This window comes from Carassius carassius, chromosome 42, assembly GCF_963082965.1.
Source record: "Carassius carassius chromosome 42, fCarCar2.1, whole genome shotgun sequence".
Taxonomy (NCBI): Eukaryota; Metazoa; Chordata; class Actinopteri; order Cypriniformes; family Cyprinidae; genus Carassius; species Carassius carassius.
In genome coordinates this window covers 19,580,119-19,602,124 of record NC_081796.1, presented here as the reverse complement: position 1 = coordinate 19,602,124, position 22,006 = coordinate 19,580,119, and the positions used below count along the sequence as shown (strand labels likewise).

Here is a 22,006-nt window from a genome sequence, read left to right as displayed (position 1 = left end):
AGTCTTTAGTAATTTACGAAATTACAGTAATGAGGAAAAAAGGTAGAAACTAAAAGTACATACTGTAATTCGAACATATAATTTTCAGGGCTAATCCTGAAATTGCAATCAGCAGTGTTTGAAAGGCACAAGGCTAAAATCTATTCCTATTTTGAATGTGTGGTTCACAGTTTTGACAGCAGTGTGTTAGCATTTGAACAAAGTGCTGTAAATCCACAGTGTTGTGCAGGTTGTGGTTAAAGTTGTGGGATAAGTGTGTAGAGTTTTGAAAACCGTGTTCAAGCAATGAAAAACGAACTAGAGTTTGGTCCACATGTACTGCTGCTGTGCATACTGTAGTTAGAGTTTTGCACATGTGACTTCAGTTGTGCCCACTGTCGTTTAGCAATCGAAAAAAACTGTAATATAAATTACATTTATTTTATATTTTATTTAAAATAATTATTACAATTTAAAATGTACTGTTAAATTAATATTAAATTAATTTCAATTTAAGGCTTGGCTGAAGAAAATATTATCAAGTAACTGAATTTATAAACTTTTTCATGAATAAACTTTCCTTTTCTTGTTTCACTTGCACAGTTTGCACAATTACAAATGTACAACTTCTGTTATGCCAATAAAGCACAGTAAAACTGAAAACGAAAACAGAGAAAGGAGATCTGTAAATCTAAAATTAAGTCAGAACAGCGGGAAACGAAAAGCAATTCTGACTGAGTCATTCCTTACTGAGTCAAGTGTTTGCCAACCAGGTTTTTTTTTTTTCTAACTAAAACACTTCATTGTCTTTATCTTTGTTTGACAGAACTACGGGCTGGAGACTGAAAACCTGAAAACTCTCTCTCACAAGCTCAATGCCTCTGCCAAAAACCTGCAGAACTTCATCACGTGCCGCAGACGCAGCGGTCATTACGATGGCCGGACGACTCGTAAGCTGCCCAACGATTTCCTCACATCTGTGGTGGACCTTATTGCTGCTGCTAAGAGCCTTCTGGCCTGGCTGGATAGGTTAGTCCTGCAAAGAGCCGCATACACACCAAATCAATACATGATTTAATACATACTTCATATAAATAAACAGATATTTGATTGAACTGAATTCCCAAATTCATCCTAAGGTCCAGTGTCTTGTCAACTTTCGTTGTTGATAGTCAGATTAATGATGTTGTAAAGTCAGCACATTAGAATGAATTCTGAAGGATCATGTGACACTGAAGACTGGAGTAATAATGCTGAAAATTCAGCTTTATCATCACAGAGATAAATTACATTTAAAAAAAAATTTTTATTTTATATTATGAAAATATTTCATAATATTACTGTTTTACTGTATTTCTGATCAAATAAATGCAGCCTTTAAGTCTTACTCACCCCAGACTGTACATAATGAGAAATTTAGTCTTGGTTTTTATGGATTAAAGATGTATTCCTGCATCAGAATCCTTTGTTGTTCCTTCCCGGGCTGATGATTTTGAGTGTTTGGGTTCAGAGATATGGCTGTGATTCCTGGAGTGTTATTCCAGGAACAGCAGAGGGTGTTGATCCAGGAACATTTCCAGGAACGTTTGTTTAAATCATGTCATGCATGGTCTTTCTTCCAGTCAAGGGATGGCACTGAGAATTAGGGCGCTTCTCAATTCTTATTTGTGCATCCTCGTTTCCTTTTCTCTCTTTGTTTCCGTGAGGATGGAGGAATTGAATCAAGCTAAATGACATATCCTCATTCCCTTTAGCGTCACTTCAAAGTAGGAATGTGTGCGATACAGTGTTTGGAATAACGGCGTTTAAAAGAACGGCGTTAGGTAACGACGTTATTTTTTCAGTAACGGGGTAATCTAACTAATTACTTTTTTCCTTCGTTACAACGCCGTTAACGTCACTGAACGTTAAATGCGGTGCGTTACTATGCATTGATTTAATATGGAATCCGAACGCACCCCTGGCTCACACAGCGAGTGAGCAGGTGGGTTAATAACGAGATAAGCGATTATGATTGGCTAAGGCAGAGTCATGTGTTTCATGGTAGCCAATCAGAGCCAGTGTTTTTACACACATGCGCCAGCGGCGCCAAACACACACAGTCACACACGCAACAGCTTACACAGAGATTCGCAGCAGCAGCAGCAGAAATGGCGAGTCAGGAGCAATCCGATGAAAAGTTGGCATTTTCAAGGTGGAGATATAAGCACTACTTCAAATTCATTGTAGTCAAAGGCAAGAACGTGCATGTAATGTGTACATGTAATGTGTGACACACGCATCTACAAAGCTAGTGGCCAAAAACACTTTTCTTACAAAGAGTGCAGGATAAAATTCTTGCTGTCTGTTGACATGCAATAAATCTCGAAAGTTATGTACGAACACCTGTCTGTTCTACTTATTTCAACTGACTTAGGAAAACTGCTAAAAAAAAAAATTCTTTGACATAGCAACTTTTTTTTTTTTTTACAGTAACGCAAATAGTTACTTTCCCTGGTGACGAGTTACTTTTATTATAGAGTAATTCAGTTACTAACTCAGTTACATTTTGGAACAAGTAGTGAGTAACTATAACTAATTACATTTTTAAAGTAACGTTCCCAACAGTGGTGCGATATGACGATTTTTGACAATAAAAATGTGTCCACAATCTGTTTTTGATATAAAGAAATATCGTAGTATCGTGCTACAGCACACATTCTATCAGCTTTACGTAGTTCTGTGGTGTACAACACCACATGCATTCACAGCAGTGTTAACTCAGTGGTAGAGTTACTCTCTCACTATTTGCATGTGCTTTTAAATGTTTCATTGGTGCGCTGGTCTGACCTGTGCTTTTTCTGAGCGCTGCAAAAACCCGAAGGGCACGCGCTAAAGCCTGTCAAACAGTGCCTGATTAAGTTATCTTTTGCGCTAATAATGTCAAAACACGGTTTACATGTACACTCAAGTTGGTTATGTCTAAAATGAAAGTAAACAGTTGAGAGAAAAATTTATATGTATATATGTATTAACTGCTTTTTTTCTATAGTATTACAGTTTGTTTAATTTTCTTGCATTTTCTTGAAATCATTCTCTATTTACTATAAACCAATATAAGAGGCATTCATTTAAAAATTAAAAGCAATAAGCCATTAAAATCAAGCGATGCAAATAAATGTAATTAAAATTGTGCTGAAAGGTACACATTATACATAGAAATTAAAGGCACTGTCAAAACATAAACCACATTTACAATCAAGCAACTTCATGCTTAATACTCACATTTACAGTACAGACCAAAAGTTTGGACACACCTTCTCATTCAAAGAGTTTTCTTTATTTTCATGAATATGAAAATTGTAGAGTCACACTGAAGGCATCAAGGGCTATTTGACCAAGAAGGAGAGTGATGGGGTGCGGCGCCAGATGACCTGGCCTCCACAGTCACCGGACCTGAACCCAATCGAGATGGTTTAGGGATGAGCTGGACCGCAGACAGAAGGCAAAAGGGCCAACAAGTGCTAAGCATCTCTCGGGGAACTCCTTCAAGACTGTTGGAAGACCATTTACTGTGACATCAAGAGAATGCCAAGAGTGTGCAAAGCAGTAATCAAAGCAAAAGTTGGCTACTTTGAAGAACCTAGAATATGACATATTTTCAGTTGTTTCACACTTTTTTGTTATGTATATAATTCCATATATAATTCCACATGTGTTAATTCATAGTTTTGATGCCTTCAGTGTGAATCTACAATTTTCATAGTCATGAAAATAAAGAAAACTCTTTGAATGAGAAGGTGTGTCCAAACTTTTGGTCTGTACTGTATGTGTGTTTGTATTTTCTGGCATAGCACAGATGTGAAGGGGAGGAGAATTTACACGTGTGTCCCGTTTAGTCGATAAAACACTTCCTTGCTCATGACTTCTCAGAAAGCCTCCTCAACTCCTCAATACTCGCCTCTTAGCAGTGCAATTAGAAAATTGAGATGTCCTACAAGATGGCTGAGCTCGATCGGTTTCTGGGTCTTAGGATGGAGGACGGAGAAGCGCGGAAATGAAGAGGGATATTGAGAAGCACCCTTACAGTGGCATTTTGTGTGACAGGGCAGGCAGAAGTTACAGACTTGGGGTTTCTTGTGTAGTGAGTGCGAGGTCAGCTTTAGTCTGCTCAAATTCAATCATGTTGATTTGTGTTCCTCTCCTCAGAAATCAGGTGCAAGGATTGAAGAGGTCTTGTATAACACAAACTCTTTCTCTCTTAGTAACTCTGCCTCTTTTGACTCAAGGTTTTAACCATATGGCTTCTGTTTATGTACAGTTGTCTTTAGATTGTGATTTCTTTATCATGTATTGATGAGCAGTGTTTCAGAGAGATTAAAATGTGAGGATGTGAGAAAAAGTAAGAAAGGGATCTATCTACAGCTATTTGTTCTTGAGGAAAAAAAACACTCACTTGTCACTCACTTGTCACTCTCTTATCATATATTGTAGATTATTGCAAGTTCTGCCGATTCGTCGCCAATATAATGTTGTCTAGCTGGCTAACATAAAGGTGATTTTGTCAAATTAGCAAAAATTATTTTATAGACTTGAAAGCATCAGTAAGAAGAGTCAGTAAAGTGTTAAAGATGAGAGAACACAAATTTGTTGTGGTTGTACTGTGTCACTACTCATTTACTAGAAATTTATCCAGCTCCCATTGCAAATTAATCATTTCCAGTCACCTTGTTGCTGCAAATCACTGTCAGTATTAAACACCTCATAAGACACTTAGGTTATAGACTGTAGTCCTGCAGTATTTCTATTTTTCATTTCGAAATTAAGGTAAATCAGGTGATTGGTTTGTGCTGAATGATGCATTTGGCACCCAGCTGCTTGATTTGGTCCAGCTCCCTCTGGTACTGAACTGGGACAGTACTGCACAGTAGGAATCTTTTCATCAGATGGCATTTGATATCGTCTCAGCTTCACCCTGCTGAGAACGTAATCTCTCTTTTGCTGTGCCCGGGTGTCTGCCACCCCACTCTCTGATCCTGGACCTGAGAGCAGTCCATATCACACACATTTTACATTGGCACATTCTGGATTGGGATCAAGCTGAGAGGACTTATCCACATCTGCTTGCTGACTAAGGTGAACTTATAGCCAATCAGTGTTTGGGTTAGGGAGGTTTCTGAGTTTCAGTGTCCATAATCTTGATCGTACGCTGTAGGAACAAGGCCACCGATTGGGAGGGTGTGTGCCTTGTTCCCTTCATTCATTAATGCTGGTCTAATTACGCTCCCCAGCCTCTCTTCTTTGCCAAAAGAGTCCCCAGTAGAGCTGTCGTCTCCCCTGCAGTCATAGTGGAAGAACAGAAGGAACTCTGAGAGCGAGAGGGAGGAATGGAGTTACACTAGCGCAGGTGAATGGATCGGAAGCCAAAAGACATTATGACTGACTTGAGATTCTTGGTCCTGTAGGGGAATTTACAGTTAAAACCCAAGGACCAGATATGTCACAATGAAGACCAGGAGTCAGAGATGAGTTCAATTAATAATAATAATTGAATAATAATAATAATAATAATAATCTCTGGATAATTTGGTTAGTGATTTAGCCAATCTGTCACAGTTTTTCTGACGTCAAGTCTAAAATATTTACCTTTAACATTTAAACAACAAAAAAGTGTTAACTTTCACAAATCCAATCATATAAACACTCTTAAACATATTAATCCAGAGAGTTATTTAAATCAGCATTATAAAAGACAAAACAAGTCATTATTACCAGTAGCAGACAGAGCTGGATAACCAATCCACTTAAAGCTCGTCCCATGTTCGGCATTGTCTTTTCACTAGTTTCACTCAGAATTATCGACTTCTGTAAAGTGATTTCACTTAACACATCTGTAATGATAAAACACTCATTCCAGAGGTTAGTGACTCAATATACACAAAGCAGAAACAGAATTGTCCTCCAAAATATACAGTAGTCATCCTTATGCGTGCACATACTTAACATAAATATTTAATATCTCATATTCAAGGTTTGCTTTTGGTGTTAAATCGGAAGGATTTAAACTTAAAAAAAAAAAAAAATCTGTACATTTTACCTAGTTTGTTCCTAGTCTCTTATCTAGTATCAAAGTTTGCCTGTTTATTAATGCTTTTTATTTAGAGAAAAAACAGCTGGGTTGTTTTGGTCTTAAAATCATTGCTCTGTTTTGGTTACTCTTACTTAGCAGGCCGATAAGAGAAGCAGAGCACCATCCCTGCCTCAACTCAAACACACTCTCTCTCTCTTACTGTGCAAAATATTAGTTATTTATTTATTTGACAGTTTTCACCAAACTTAAACTTAGACTATAATATCAAATTCATTACAACATATAACCCTTAATCATTCAAATAGGTTAAAAATGTCAAAGTTTCTATATCTCAAATCTCAGTTTAGACTGTTTAAAATACATAATGCTAGGAACATTTCTTTAAAATTATTTTTACCTTACATGCTTAATTCCCTTAACCTTTGTTATCTAAACCATCTCTTGATTCAGCAAAAGCAGTCCTCATTTTTAGCCACCACCATATCTTGTAATCATCTTATGCCATGCCTTATGACCTGCATGAGTAAAGACTATGATATAGACATATTAGTTCAATATCATTTTAGCCACATAAGAAATTTTGTCTCAAAATAATGGCTGTCATCACATGGTCTCAGATGGTTCTTGACAGCCCATTCCCATTAACTCTTTATAAATAAGCCTCTTTTCCTCAGGGTCTGATCCCCTGGCATAGTTGCATCAAGTTGTGGACGCTTGTCACAACAAGCAATCAAGGAATGCGGTTGCTGGTGAGGAGCTCTGGAGGAGCTCACATTTTTGAGGCAGATTACTGTACTTCCTACAGTTCCCCTCTTAATGATGCTCTAGGCCTATCAAGCATCCGCTCAACTGCACTACCATCTCACATATAACATCTCCCTTCTGGGCAGGTGCCCAGTGGCGGTGACCCCCTGCCTTAGGTTGTCCCCTATTGGCCAGAAGAGGATCTTACCCGTCATTGAGAAATCACCTCATGCACACTGGTAACCACTATTTCTCGTTGCAACATCCTCGACAGTCTTCTTCCAGAATCCAGTATTTCCAACAGCTAAGGAAAGGTGCACTCAAGAACCATGAGAGCCATTGACAGCACCTACTAGTGTTAAAACATTGAAAAAGGTTAATCAAACTAATATTTAATCGCTAAAATCAATTGGATACCTCCAAACTATCATGCTGAGATGACTCAGTGAATTTATTTTTCACACACGTCCACTCATTGTAATTTTCTGTTGCTTCTGTAGCTGCAGCCATCAGGCCCTGTATGATGGTGGAGACTAAAAATAAGACAGATAAGTTACTGGTCATAGAACAAATAGCAATACAACTGTTTAACTATTTAAAATTATTACCTCTATAGCTCAGGGTCTGTATTATGATTTTAAAGACCTCATGTCTCTTCAACAATTGCTCCTAAATTGTTATTCATTATTTTTATAATCTCTTATTTATTAAATGCATTGGGCAGTTGAACATTTAACTACCAATTGCCCTCTTAATGCATTAAATCTGAACTCTTTTTATCACGTCCTTTAGCATCTCAGTGCCCATGATTTGACTGAAACACTGTGCTGTACTATAAATAGCTTATCACTTAAACACAGGCTCAGATAACGGCATTTTAGCTTACTTTGAATGAGAGAAAGAACTCTGAGGGATTCAGGCCTCGTAACAATGCATTTTCATTCATTTTTAACATAATTTCATCGTACTATCATTTCACTCTAGCCCAGTTTAAAACTTGTCAGAAATTATATGCATTTTAAAAATAAACATCTTTATATTTGTATTTTTACTTTATTTTCGCGACTCAAATGTTTCTCAAAGTTCTTTGCAGTCATTGTCATTACTTTTACATCAACTTGTATTTATTCATTCACTTAATTCTGGCCATGGCTTCGGAATTTCAACATTGGTTTTAAATCTGTCAGAGGTTATCTGACCCAGGTATATTACTTCGGGTCTTGCTAGCATGCTGTCTTCAAAGTTACTTTGAAACCCCTGTTTATGTTACTTGTTTACAACTTTTTCATCTCATAAGCAAACAATAGTTTTCTTTTCTCTTCTTTTTTTTTTATGATTCTGCGTGGCTACAATTTTGCAATCCAACAATAAAATTACTCTTTTGGCCAAACATTAGTAAATATAGGAATTACAAATTTTCCACTCAGAACATGTCTCTGGTATTTTTACTGCTTAAGCCAGAGTCATGGTGGGGGCCAGCATGAGATGAAAACAACTGCTTCATTGCAGTCAAAGCAATCTTATCTTTTAAAGCAAAACATAAGCTTCTAAGTTTTTCCAAAATGCTACTGCCAATTTGTGTGCCTATACAGTTTTTCTTTCAACAATTAAGGAAATAGAACAGATCTTATGGTATCATTCTTTGTCATTTAAACCTATGCACAAAGAATCAGATTAAATCATCACTCAATTACTTCTGGGATAATTTTTAACAAATCACACATATAAAATTTTTTTTTTTATCTCTCTGGTTCTTTCTAAGTTTAAAGCCAATCAAGTTTTTGTTTTAACATTACAATCAGAATCAAAGCTCGGACTGACCATTCTTTCAATGAATTCAGAGAATATTTTTAAAGTCAGAGCCTCAGAGCCAAACTGTTTACAGCATTTGCTCTCTTCTGTTTCATTATTTCTATCAGGGCTGAGCAAGTTACCTAATTTGTCGGTCATATTTCTATCATATCACTTGAGGCAGCGATCTTACCAACAGCACTTTACTTCTGCGTGATGAAACTGCAAAGTATATTCCAGAATTTCCATATACTGGTCCAATCCAATCAGGGTCATGAAACCTAAATTTAAGATCTTCCGGGGTTGTTCCTGATGCATCCCAGATCAATCAGTACTTTCCCTTTGCATATATCCCTATATTTTTATAGGTGCACATATGAATTATCACTATTTATTTATTTTTAAACACTTATTTTGGATACTCTGTTCCCTAACCACTGACCTGGCCTATTTCTAAGCTGGGGGCGCCCCCGTCTCTAATGGTGGGTGATCGAGAGTTGGAAGAGCGAGTTACGACTAGAACCCCCGTCTAGCGTCTTACATTCTTCTTGGGATTTCCCATACCCCTACTTTGGCTTACCCGGCCATAAATGCACTGCCCTTTACGGCCTCTCGTGCTTTTTGGCTCTCTGTGCTTGACCCAGCACTGCCTATTTACGGCCCTACGTGTCCCTTGTCCCTCGGTGCTTGACCTAGCACTGCCCTTTACGGGTATACATGCCTGTTAAGAATGCGTTTTTGTCCCCCCCTGGACTGTGTACACCTAGAAAAAATTCACGTCTCTCTCTAAGACCTATAGGTGTGCACTTGTACCCCCTGTAACTGTACACATCTTTAAATATATCTTATCCTAAGACCTACCGATGTGCACTTTTACCCCTTTTACTCACAAGGTTACTTCATTTACAGGTGTACCGTGACACCAATTTACCTACTCCACCCCGGAGTTGGTGTCTACCCCCTCACGTCTGAGTGATTCTATCGTTCCTCCTTCTCTCGACCCCTTCCACTTACAGACAGTCCCTAACCAATAATATTAAATATAAAATCTTTCCTACCTTGGTTTGATGATTGATCAGGGATGTCACCAAAGAACGATTGCCCGCATCCTCCACCATTTAACTGTAGGGGAATTTACAGTTAAAACCCAAGGACCAGATATGTCGCAATGAAGACCAGGAGTCAGAGATGAGTTCAATTAATAATAATAATAATTTTACTTGAAGAAAATAGTTTGCAATTTCATCAACAGAAGTCAGCTTCAATACTCTCGACGGAGTTCGTAGGCCGCCCCCATACAACTCAAAATCAACCACAGTTATACCCTGACAGAGGATACTAATTGCGTCAATACATAAGTCAACAAAATTCTGATTGGTTCCAAAACCTAGATAAACTCTCCAAAGACGTATATCTGATACGCTGGACACTGGCAGTTGATCGTTTGTCCTGGGACTGTCTGAGCTTCTCCCTGTACAGACAGATACTAACACACATACACAGAGAACTTATCTAAAATTCAAGGCTTTCTAGCACTGGTGAGTGTCTTATCATTACGGTTGGATACACACACATAATATGTGGACATTAATCTTGAGGAAAAGAAATACAGGGTAGAACAGGATTCTATAATATCTCATAAGCACACATAAGGTTACACATTTCACTCTTGCCATAACTTGATTAATAGTCAAACAAGAAATCATGTAATAATATAATTAATATCAGTATGAAGGATATGGCAACTCGGCATCCACTCCTTCAGTCCCTTAAGTGTTATTGGTTGATATCCATCCGGGCTGTCACCAGCTCTCCATTGCCACTTGCTAAGTCTGTGATCATCATTTTAATGGTACCTGGCTGCTTATTTTGGGTTTGTGGTGGGCTTTCCCTCTTTTTCATTCGCTGTGGGTGGCGCTTCTGGTAGGAGGGGCTTTTTGAAATGCAGAGGAGGTTCTGTCAATTAAATTTTAGAGGCATAACAGATCATTGTCAGAGTATAAGCCATACTGACAGTTGATAATTCTGGCAACTAAACATTGATAATGGCTTTTTTCCATTTAAAATTGGTGGCATTCCTGCAGACACGCAGGAAAAAAGGCTGCCCCCTCCTACGGGTGTATGTTCACGGGGTGTGTGCTTTTTCACTACTCACTGCTTTGTGTGTAATTGGATGAGTTAAATGTAGAGCACAAATTCAGAGTGTGGGACTACATCACGTAACTTTTATTTTCACCAGTATCAACTTTTGGAAACTCCGGTAGCTGAAGTCTCAAGGTGCGCATGCGTTCAAGGTTCAAATTGCGCACACTAACAATAATCGTGAGCTTCAATGAAAACTAAAACTTCTCCATTGCATATTTTTAACATTTAAGGAATTAATTTGTTTAATCTATTTATCATGCATGAACACTTCCAAAATATCTTAGTTCAGTTTTACAGTTTCATGTTTACTGGGAGAACTTTTGTTTTAGTTGGCTTTTTTACCATGTGCTTGTGACTCTTTAGCTCCACCCACGGCTGATAAAACTAAAAACTCTTCTGAGATATGATGAATGTTATACTACTATAGCTATTCAAGATTAACATAATGTAACACTACTGTTGAAAACGCATTAAAAAAAGAAAACAACAAGACCTGGGCTCCAGCAATTGATGGTGAGTTGGCTGGATTTTCTCTGGTATTTCGACAGAAACTATAATTTTATAATTTTCTCTTTAACAGGTCTTCCCAACTCAGGATAAGTAAACCTCTCAGGGGTTTTTCTTTGCCTCTCAGATCTCCTCACTTGAGAAAATTTAAGCACATTAGACGGTTCTACCACTGAAGTCACCGGATCAATGAACTCGGGTAGGTTATTATGATGTTCAAACTGCTGTTCACTTGTACCTTCCCCACCTACTATTTCTGTGCCAACCTTTCCATCATCTAAAGTCTCAACTTGATCTCCCCACAGTTGACCCACCTCCTCCACTCAGGGGAAATCACAGACATCAGGCACAACAGCATCCTTATCTTGCTGGTCCTGACCCTGATGTTCAATCTCCAGAGAGTTAGAATCAAAGCACATAAGGGGCTCATAATCATATTCTGACTCTGAATCAGATGATGAAAAATCTCTCGCCACAAAGTTAACAGGCTCAGACATGGGCTTCTCACTTTGTCTCTTTCTGGTCTTACGAATGGGTAAAGGGCTCGGGCTTCCACTTTCAGAACTCATTGATTTGCACGTGCAGATGCAGTCGTTGCCAACTCATATGCTTCCTTTAATTGTTGCCTCATTCTCTCTACATATTTCCCGTAGGAAACTGGCGAATCTTCATCAGACCGAACCCCGAGACACACATCCACCGGTAACTTAGGCTCTCTTCCAAACATGAGGAAGTATGGAGTATACCCGGTCGCATCATTTCGAGTAGAATTGTACGAATGAACTAACTGGGCAATATGCTGACTCCACCTTGATTTTTGTTGTGCATTCAATGTGCCAAGCATATTGAGAAGTGTCCTGTTAAACCTCTCTGGTTGTGGATCCCCTTGTGGATGGTATGGAGAAGTGCGGGATTTCTTTACTCCCAACATAACCAACATCTCCTTGATCAAATGGCTCTCAAAATCCCGCCCCTGATCAGAGTGTATTCTATTTGGCAGGCCATAGTGAACAAAATACTTCTCCCACAAGGTTCTCGCAACCGTCAAAGCTTTCTGGTCTTTGCAAGGAAAAGCCTGGGCATACCGAGTAAAATGATCAGTAATGACCAACACATTACTAACATTTCGGGTGTCTGGCTCAATTGTTAGAAAATCAATACAGACTAAATCCAGAGGACCAGAAGTGTGCATATGTGACAGAGGCGCACTTCTCAAAGGCAAAGTCTTCCTCAAGATACAGCGATCACAATTTTTACAATATGCTTCCACTTCTTCTTTCATCCTAGGCCAAAAAAACCGGTCTCTCACGAGCGTATACGTTTTCTCAAAACCTAAATGTCCATTTTTGTCATGCAAAGACTCCAAAACAGAACTTCGGAGAGCAGTGGGAAGCAAAATCTGCCTGTATATTTGATTATTTTTCCTCTCGACCACCCGGTATAGCAAACCTTGATCCACTTCCAGACTTTTCCATTTTTTTTTCAAGGCCTTGAGGTCAACATGGTCTAATTGAACACTTCCAGATAACTGCTTCTGACAAACTGCTAGCCTTACTTTACTCAGGCAAGGGTCATTCCCCTGAGCCTCCCTCAACTCACTGACGTTCGAATTCCTCAGCTCATCCTGAGTAAAGGAAACAACTTTTCCAGCAGCTCGAAACACTTCACGCTCAGGACAACACAACTCAGGTAAGTAAGCACTTTGCTGATGTACTACAGCTGACTCAATGGCACCTTGCACTTGATCCTTTGCTTCCACAGATTGGCAGAGAGTACGTACTCCGGAAGCTGGAACTACCTCCCACGTTTCTTCAGCTCCAGGACTGACATGAGGCCGTCTCGACAGAAAGTCTGCATCGATGTTTATCAATCCCCGTCTGTACTTCAAGCTGAACTGGTAAGTTGACAGAGCTGCTAGCCATCTGTGACCTGTAGCGTCTAACTTAGCCGAAGTAAAAATGTAAGTCAGGGGATTGTTGTCCGTTCTGACTTCGAAAGTTACTCCATAAAGATAGTCGTGCAGCTTGTCAACTACCGCCCACTTCAAAGCCAAGAATTCCAGCTTATGTGCTGGGTAATTCCTTTCAGAGGTAGAAAGACTTCTACTAATGAATGCCACTGGGCGCAATCCTTCTGGATGTTGTTGATAGAGCACGCCACCCAGTCCATCCATACTGGCATCAACGTGTAACACATAAGGTAGTTCAGGGTCGGCAAATGCTAACACCGGTGCTTGTGTCAAACAGAGTTTCAGATACTGAAAAGCCATCTCACAACTGTCATCCCATCGAGACCCAAATGGATCTGAGGGCCTGAAGAACCCATCAGTAGCAGGCTTCTTGAGGTTCTCCTTTCCCTGGCGTTTTTGCGGATAACCCTTAAGCAACTGGTTGAGGGGTCTGCACAAACTAGAGTACCCTTTCACAAACCGTCGATAGTAGCCACAAAAACCCAGAAAGGACCTCAACTGGGTAACTGTCTGCGGTCTGGGCCAATTCACAACTGCTTCCACTTTAGACGGATCAGTGGCAATTCCATCTTGTGACACTATGTGCCCAACATAAGTCACAGACGTCCTGCAAAACTGGCATTTGTCCAGAGACAACTTTAAACCCTCCTCTGTAAGCCGATCCAGAACTTTGAGCAAACGTTGATTGTGCTCTTCAAGGGTTCTGCCAAAAACAATCAAGTCGTCCAGATAAACCAACACTTCCAGAAAATTCATGTCGCCCACGGTCTTCTCCATAACTCTCTGAAAGGTTGCAGGGGCCCCACTAATCCCCTGAGGCATGCACTCAAACTGATAAAATCCTAGTGGGCAAATAAACGCAGTCTTTTCTTTATCAGCTTCCTCCATGGGAATCTGATAATACCCACTTCGCAAATCAAGTACACTGAACCATTTGCTCCCGGCCAAACTATGGAGTGCATCTTCAACCCTAGGGACTGTGTATTGATCAGGTATAGTTCGTCTGTTCAATGTCCTGTAGTCAACACACATTCGCACTTTGCCTGATTTCTTACGTACTACCACGATAGGAGAAGCATAAGGGCTTCTGTATTCAGAGATGATACCACATTTCTGCAATTCCATCAGATGGTTTCGCACATCTTGCAAATCAGCAGGAGGCAAACAGCGAGAACGCTCACGAAAAGGAGTTGAATCAGTAAGCCGTATTTCATGCTTAGTACTCTTTGAACGACCAACATCCCATTCGTGACAAGAAAATACATCACGCCTTTCCATCAATTTTTCACACAACTGCTGCTTTGCGTCCTCAGGTATAGGCGAATTCCCAAAGTCAAATGAGGCAAGAGTTAGCGTATTGGACAACTGACTTTCGGCTAATGCAGGCTGAGGTACAATATCAACAGGATAAATATAAGCAATTGGTGTGCCACGTTTCAGATGCACATCTTTAGTGGACTTGTTCCTCAAGGTAACAGTCATGATGTGATTAGATACCACAGACACAGAAGGCACTTCAGGTCTAACTAGCAAATCATTTGAGACACTAGTGCCATCCGGCTGGTCTATCAGGACATGCACATCTGTAGATTTAGAAAAAAAATGTGGTTTACCCTGAATTTGACATGACTCTCCAGGCCCTACAACAAGCGGTTTATGTTGTGTAAACCACACAGTGCCATGCCTCTCACAATCATCAGGTGAGCCATCGGACTTCTGAATATTCTCATAGACTTCTCGAACTACAGGATGTATGGACAACGTATGCAAGAAGTGAACACCCAGCTTCTGTTTACAAGCCTCAAACAATCGTCTCACTATATTGGTGTTGGTCCCCACCAGAATGGCAATTCTCTTCTCTGGCTGAGAATCTGGGCAAACAAGTGCAAGAGTATCAACAACTTGTGGTAGTCCTACCACATTTTCAGTGAATTCAAGCTTAATGGGAAGATAACCGTTGTATGGGTATTTGTGTGAACTCAAACCCCATATTTCAAGATTTTCCACTGGCAACAGTGGTAAATGTTTTAAGGACAAATCATAAAAGCTTCGATAAAGAATGGTGACTTGAGAGACACTATCAAGTAAAGCTTTTGCATACACTCCTTCAATTTGGACTGGTACTTCAGAAGTCGGACCAATCAAGCCAGATGGAATTCCAGAAGAACAATCGATTTCTACTCCAGAACAAAACGTGGAACGGGATGGAAAAGGAGTCCTGTGCCGTTCCTCCACGGAGCTCCCTAGAAGTTTCCCGAGAACCTGCTCTGACTGATCAATTTTTGATTTACTTTCCTCAGGTTTTCAGTTCCCCGACACTCTCTCTTTGTGTGGCCATCCTCACCACACTTGTAACAGAAAACTCCAGGCCGAGTAAACTTGGATGTGCTCTTTTTGCCGGAAACTTCTGTTCCGCCACTTGACACACAGGGCCAGATGCCTTGGAAGAATGCTCAGGAACAGGGTCATATGCAGCTGCTTTCAACAGCTGGGACATCTGAGTTGTAAGTGCACTCACCTCTTGCTTTATACTGCTCAATTCAGACACCAAAGAAGCCTGTGGAATAGAGGCAGCAGAAACCACTACTTTTCCACCCTCTCTAGCCCTGATCCAATCCTCTTCTTCCCTTACTTCCCGTAACAATTTTGAGAAACTAGGAGGATCACGCAAAGTGTGGGTCATTCTTAGTCGTAGTGCTACCATATCAGTAGTACGAGCTCCCTTAACCACTTGCTCCATGCGCATGCGATCCAAATCAGCGGCTACACCACCACCTTTTACAAGCATGCGATGAAGGAGCTTGTCCAGCCTATATAGAAAATCAGAAAGCTTCTCACTTTCCCCTTGGTAAGTGCTCCTGAACTTTGCAAGAAGATCAGAATTACTTTCAGTAGTTCCATAGGCTGTTTCAAGAGCAACCAAATAATCAGTAGCTGTGGCAGTTGGATTACTAACCTTCAGAAACCGGACTATGTCTGAAGCGGGTCCCCGCAAACTCTCAACAATACGCTGCCTTTTCACAGAATCAGCACACTGCCTCTCGCTGATCATTTGAACAGCCTGCTCCATCCAGGGGTCATACTCTTCCTCCCCAGCAGGTACTGGTTTCACACCTGAAAATACTCTTAATCTCCTATAACCCACAGTATCACTGGGCATATGGATACACTTTTCCACAAGGCGATCAATAGCATTCACCAAATCAAGATTAACTTTTGCATCAGAGGACTGACCTTGCTCCAACATAGCCTTCACATCCTCCAGTGACTTTCCTTCCTGCTGCAACAAGGACAACAACTTATCCTGAAAAACAGCATCTCCCACAGAAGGATCTGTTACCATTCTTCCAGGTACATGTACCCTCCATGGCCCCACTTCACCAGGAATCCCTACCTCTGGTGGTACAGTATCTGGATCAATGTCATTACTGGTTTCCAGCAACAAAAACAACTTAGTTCCTGTAGGATCTCCCCGTTTACCATGAATCTTGGTACGGCCGAATAGCTTTACTGTGTTAAGCACATCTGCGATAATCTCATCCCTCACATCTATTGGGACATCACTGAGTATTAGACAGCAAGATGGCTTTATTTGCGCTTGACGAATCCATTCGCCAGCCTGAGAAATATCCATGTCTCACAATGCTTTACAACACAAATAAAATAAAATAAATACACGACAACCTAGCAGATTACAAGATTAATGTAAATCCAGAGAAACACAAATCCCAGCGGTGCCTCCAAAAATGTAACACTACTGTTGAAAACGCATTAAAAAAAGAAAACAACAAGACCTGGGCTCCAGAAATTGATGGTGAGTTGGCTGGATTTTCTCTGGTATTTCGACAGAAACTATAATTTGTCACAGTGCCTCCAGAAATGTAGCTTAAACTATACACAAATATGTGTACACATTAACCTTCATTAAAAAAAAAAATGCTACTTCACTATTTGTTAAGGGCTGTTTTCTTCCTACAACAATACTGTAATCAAGTTAGGCTATGAAACAAATACAAACGTAGTAACAAATAGAGACTTATTTATTTTACCTCAAAACTAAAAAAACAAATGTAAAACAAAAAAAATGAATTCAAATATCACCTTCTTTTTAGAAGAAATAAAATGAAACCACTTGTTTAAGGTGTCAGGAAATTACAGGTCTAATGAACTAAAAGGAAAAAACAGTCTCTGGTGAATAATACCAGTTGTAACAGTTGAATACCTGTTTGAATTCAAAATTGTAACTTGAATCACATTCACACTTTACATGCTCAAATGTTCATAAAACCAAGCGCTTGGATTTCGTCGGGGCCCAAATTCGGTGGTGCACTTAATATCAGTCACAAATGGATGACACAGTTTTCAATGTGCATAGACACACTGGTTACTCACTCAGATACTCTGTTACAGCAAAATTCTCCAACTGCACAGAGAAGTGGTTCCGTGAAGCTTGTGTCCTTATCTCCTCACAAGGAACAGGAAAACAGTCCGACGCTGAAATAAGTGATGCGTCACACACCAGAAAATGGCCGACGACTCAGACGCACGAAAGCTGTCGTTCTCTCTCCTTCAACAAGTTGTAAAGTCTATGTTTGGCATAGAACCGCCTGAAAATACTCCGCTGCTCTTCTTAGTCCTTGAATCCCGAGAAATACTGTAGTCCTTTCCGGCGAAACATAAAATGACGGCTGCTATGATGATCAGAGCAGACTTAACGCATTTAGTCTTTAAACACAAAGAAAACGTTCCCGTTGTCACAATACATATATTAATATATCTGAATGTGATATAGGACACAAACACTGTCGCTAGATATATTTTAACAGCATGTGTTTCAGTAAACTCTCTTACTCGGTCGAACAGCACGCTCCTCTTTTTTTTCTCACGTAACCTCCAGCTTCCCACTCTCCTCATTCTGATTGGCTGATAGTGAACAAACCAAAACTCAATGGAACAACTCATTGGTTAACATTTGAAATACCTCACACAACCTTTACATGACAACATGCAAATTCCAATGTATTATGAAAATAATTAAAAACATCAAATGAAAATAAAGAGTACAAATATTCACAGGGTTACATCAAGATTTGCAGAAACTGTTTGAAAAAGTGTGATTTGGGCAAAGAGTATAGAAGCCCAAGAGGCGAAACTCAATAGAACGCTCCATAGCAACATTTGCCCCCATGACGTGACGGCGCGGCCGCCATTGTGGACTGAAAACTGAAGGAAAACGTCGAGAAATAATGGGAGTCAATGGCACTGAAAAACTTAACATAAAAACTTAACAGAACTTACATTTTTCTGGCCGTCATATCTAAATATGAAAACAATTTAAAATACATTAATGAGGATGACCGACGTTAAATGTCGTTAAATGACAGAAAATATACGTCTATGTGTTGGTTATGCATGGCCTAATTACCCTTAGGAAAATAGTATTTTGGGACAAAATATTACTATGGAAGTACTATAAGACTACAATAGAAATACTATAGCGGCTCTAGGATATTATAGAGGTATTACAGAACATAACATTCTTCTGTGATGTTCTGTAATACCTCTATAATATTTTAAAGCTGCTATAGTATTTCTATAGTAGTCTTATCGTACTTCTGTAGTATGTCCCAGATTACTATAGGCCTAGTATTCCTATAAGATTACTATAATATTTTGATTCCTATATAATATAAGATTCCTATAGCACTTTTTTGTAAGGGTATGTCCCCCACCGAATCGGCTTCATTAGCCTACCACTTACGGTTTGCAAAGATACAATTATAAAATTATTGCAAACCTTTAATCTATCAATATTTATGTTCTATTATGCATTTTCCTTGTTATATGAATAACAGAAATTCATGAAATAATATATATAGGCAGACACACAGTAATAATATTTATTTGAATGTTGATTTTGACATTAGTGAACATCACCATCACCATATATATGATTTGGAAAAATAAATAAATAAATAAAATTATAAATGAGCATTTCTAAAGACAGTTCACCTTTAACAAGAATACCACAAAAATATTAACAACTTGTTTTTCAACATCTTCAGTGAAAGTGCACACAGTGAACATTTAAAAAAAAAAAAGATGTGCAATCTAGCAAGTGCACACATGAACTATAAACAGTACTAAAATGGAAGTGGTGCCATAAGATCTCAGTAATTAATCAGACACCACCATCTATTGTGTGTGCATTTGTGTATGAGAAGTTTGTTTGTATTTTTTTTCTTTTTGTGAGAGAAGAGGCATTGACATAGAATGGAAGCATTAATCAAAAAGGTTTATAATCTAGCAAATGCACACATGAACAAAAAAGAACTCTGACCATCTTTCGGAAACTAGTGTACTACTAGCCAGCTACTTGTTAGCCAGCTACTAGCCAGTTCAAGTTTTGTTTGGATTTCTAAAAACTAACAGCAAAATCTCTACACTCAAACTGGCGCTAACGATTTCAGCAGCTTTCAGTCCATAATGGCAGCTGCGCCTCTGCAGCGCTATCTACAGACTGTTACCCATAACACAACAGAGTTTCGCTTCTTGGGCTTCTATACTCTTTGATTGGGGTTCAGAAAAAAATATAACTACATTTTAATTTTATTTTATATATAATATAAAAAAATGTCTAAAATATAAATACACTACAATTATATTAATATATAAAATATATTGAACGATTGGATCGGTATTGGCCAATAACTGTTGAACCATCAGTTTATTGAATGGTGCACCACTAGTTGCCTATAGATTAACTTGTAATTGTGTGATCATTCTTACTTGGATAAAGGTTCCTGACACTCAAACAGTAGAGCATTACGGCACTAGTGACACCAAGATCATTAATTCTGAGAGAATCTGTGATCTGATTAAATGTATACCTTGAATGCAATGCAAGTCGCTTTAGATAAAAGCATCTGCCAAATGCATAGATGTAAATGGCCTGACATTAAAGGGGTCATATTTTGTTGCTAAAAAGCAACATTATTTTGTGTATTTGGTGTAATGCAAAATGTAAATGCAGTTTAAGGTTCAGAAAACATTATTTTCCACATACTGTACATTATTGTTTCTCCTTTATGCCCCACCTTTCTGAAACAGTACATTTTTAAAAAGGTCATCATTCTGAAAAACGAGGTGTACACTGATTGGCCAGCTATCCAGTGCATTGTGATTGGCTGAATGTGATGCCGTCTCCCAGCACGAGTCAAAACCAATAAAACCCATTACAAACGAGGGATTTGTTGCATCCATTGGGGACATAATTACTGATTACAATAACTTATGCTGTGTTTTTACTGTGTTTTGCATTGCGCTGGATATCGTGAAGCATAAACATAAAACCATTTTGTGAACGGAGAGGTGACAAACAACAAGCGCTACTCTACACTGCTCAAAGCTCGCGTTTGAATTGTCAGTTGCAAATTCTTACAGGCTGTTAAGTGAGAAGCGCCAGACTGTCCTTGCAAAGTTGGACCTGCCCCACTTTATAAAAAAACAGCCTTTGTGTGTAGATGGCATTGTAGGCTACTTTCCCATGTCTTCCGTAAACTGCGCTGCACACATCTGAATATTTGGGTTGTACTGTTCTGGAACAGTGTTGTAAATACAACTTAACTACTGATTTCTAGATGTGTCGTCTTTTGCAGCGGAAGCAACAATACTACAGCGAGAATCAAAGTTACGCCTTCTTTCTTTGCGTGAACATTTGGGCAGTTTTATGCAAATCTTCCCACACAGTGATGTGGGGGCACGTTTAAATGAGCCGTTTTTAGGAGGGAGTGGTCGAGTATTAACTTTTATAAAGAATATCTCTTTGGGTTTAAAACTCTAGTCTTTGCAACTTTAGGGATCTTATCTGTGCACGAACAGTTTTTAACACTCCAAAGAAAAAGGAAAACTTGAAATCACATAATACAGTAAGAGCCTTTTAATAGGGTTAATGCAATTTCATTGATTTGCAGAGATGGGAGATGAAAGTATTCGGATCCTCTCTCTGAGTGTAAAGGGATCTTTGAAATGAAGATAGAGTCTCATGAACTGATTAAAAAAAGGGAGCAGGTCGAGGTAAAACTTTAAGGCCTTGCCTTGAGGAGATGGTAGTGGACTTTTTTTTACCCAACTGAAGGATTTCCTGTCAGCCTGGTGCCTTTGTGTCCTGATGCGTGTGCTCAAATGCTTCAAAAGAGCAAAGGTTGGATGTAATGAAGTCTACTCAGTCCTGGAGAGAATAGAGTGAGCTGCATAGATTTCATTGTCTCTCAGTCTAGCTCAGATGACTTGGTATTTAACTTTTTCTTATTTATTTTTTATTTTTTTTATCTATCTTTTCCTTGTCTCACTCTCACATTTTGTCTTTTTGCTCTCTCCCTTCTCCCTCCCCTCAGGTTTTTTTCAGACAGTTCTCGTGAAATCTCTGACCACTGTGTCCATGCTTGCCGACAGGTGTCCTTGTACGGGGGTCAGGCAGAACTTATCTACAGTTCTGGAAAGTGATATTTGGGAGTCAAGCAAAACCACTGACATTTATGAGGGGAGTTTTAAAGGGAGATTTGGTATTTCCCGAGAGCCACATCTCAAATCCTGTTTAGGAAAGCGAGTTTAGTGTGTTTGGGTGGTATAAGAGTGCTTGTGAGATCTTTGAATGAATGATTTTTAGCCCAGCGGGTGGAAGAATGTTAGTTTCTTAAATTGTGAGGGGCTTCTGGGCGTGTGTCAGTTGGTGTTCCCAGCGGTCTTAGAGGAATATTTAGAGACAGGATGGAAACGATGAACCAGTGTTCCTACAGCCA

The 22,006-nt window shown here is 39.3% G+C and overlaps 1 protein-coding gene across 12 annotated transcripts in view; it reads left to right on the top strand.

Moving 5' to 3' along the window:
* Nucleotides 1-22,006, top strand: part of LOC132124088 (connector enhancer of kinase suppressor of ras 2-like) — an 85,226-nt gene that overhangs the window by 19,436 nt on the left and 43,784 nt on the right. For all 12 annotated transcript variants that reach the window (XM_059534883.1, XM_059534882.1, XM_059534878.1 and 9 more), the window contains exon 3: nucleotides 806-1,008. In XM_059534883.1, the coding sequence (XP_059390866.1) occupies nucleotides 806-1,008 (203 nt within the window). The remainder of the gene's footprint in view (nucleotides 1-805; nucleotides 1,009-22,006) is intronic.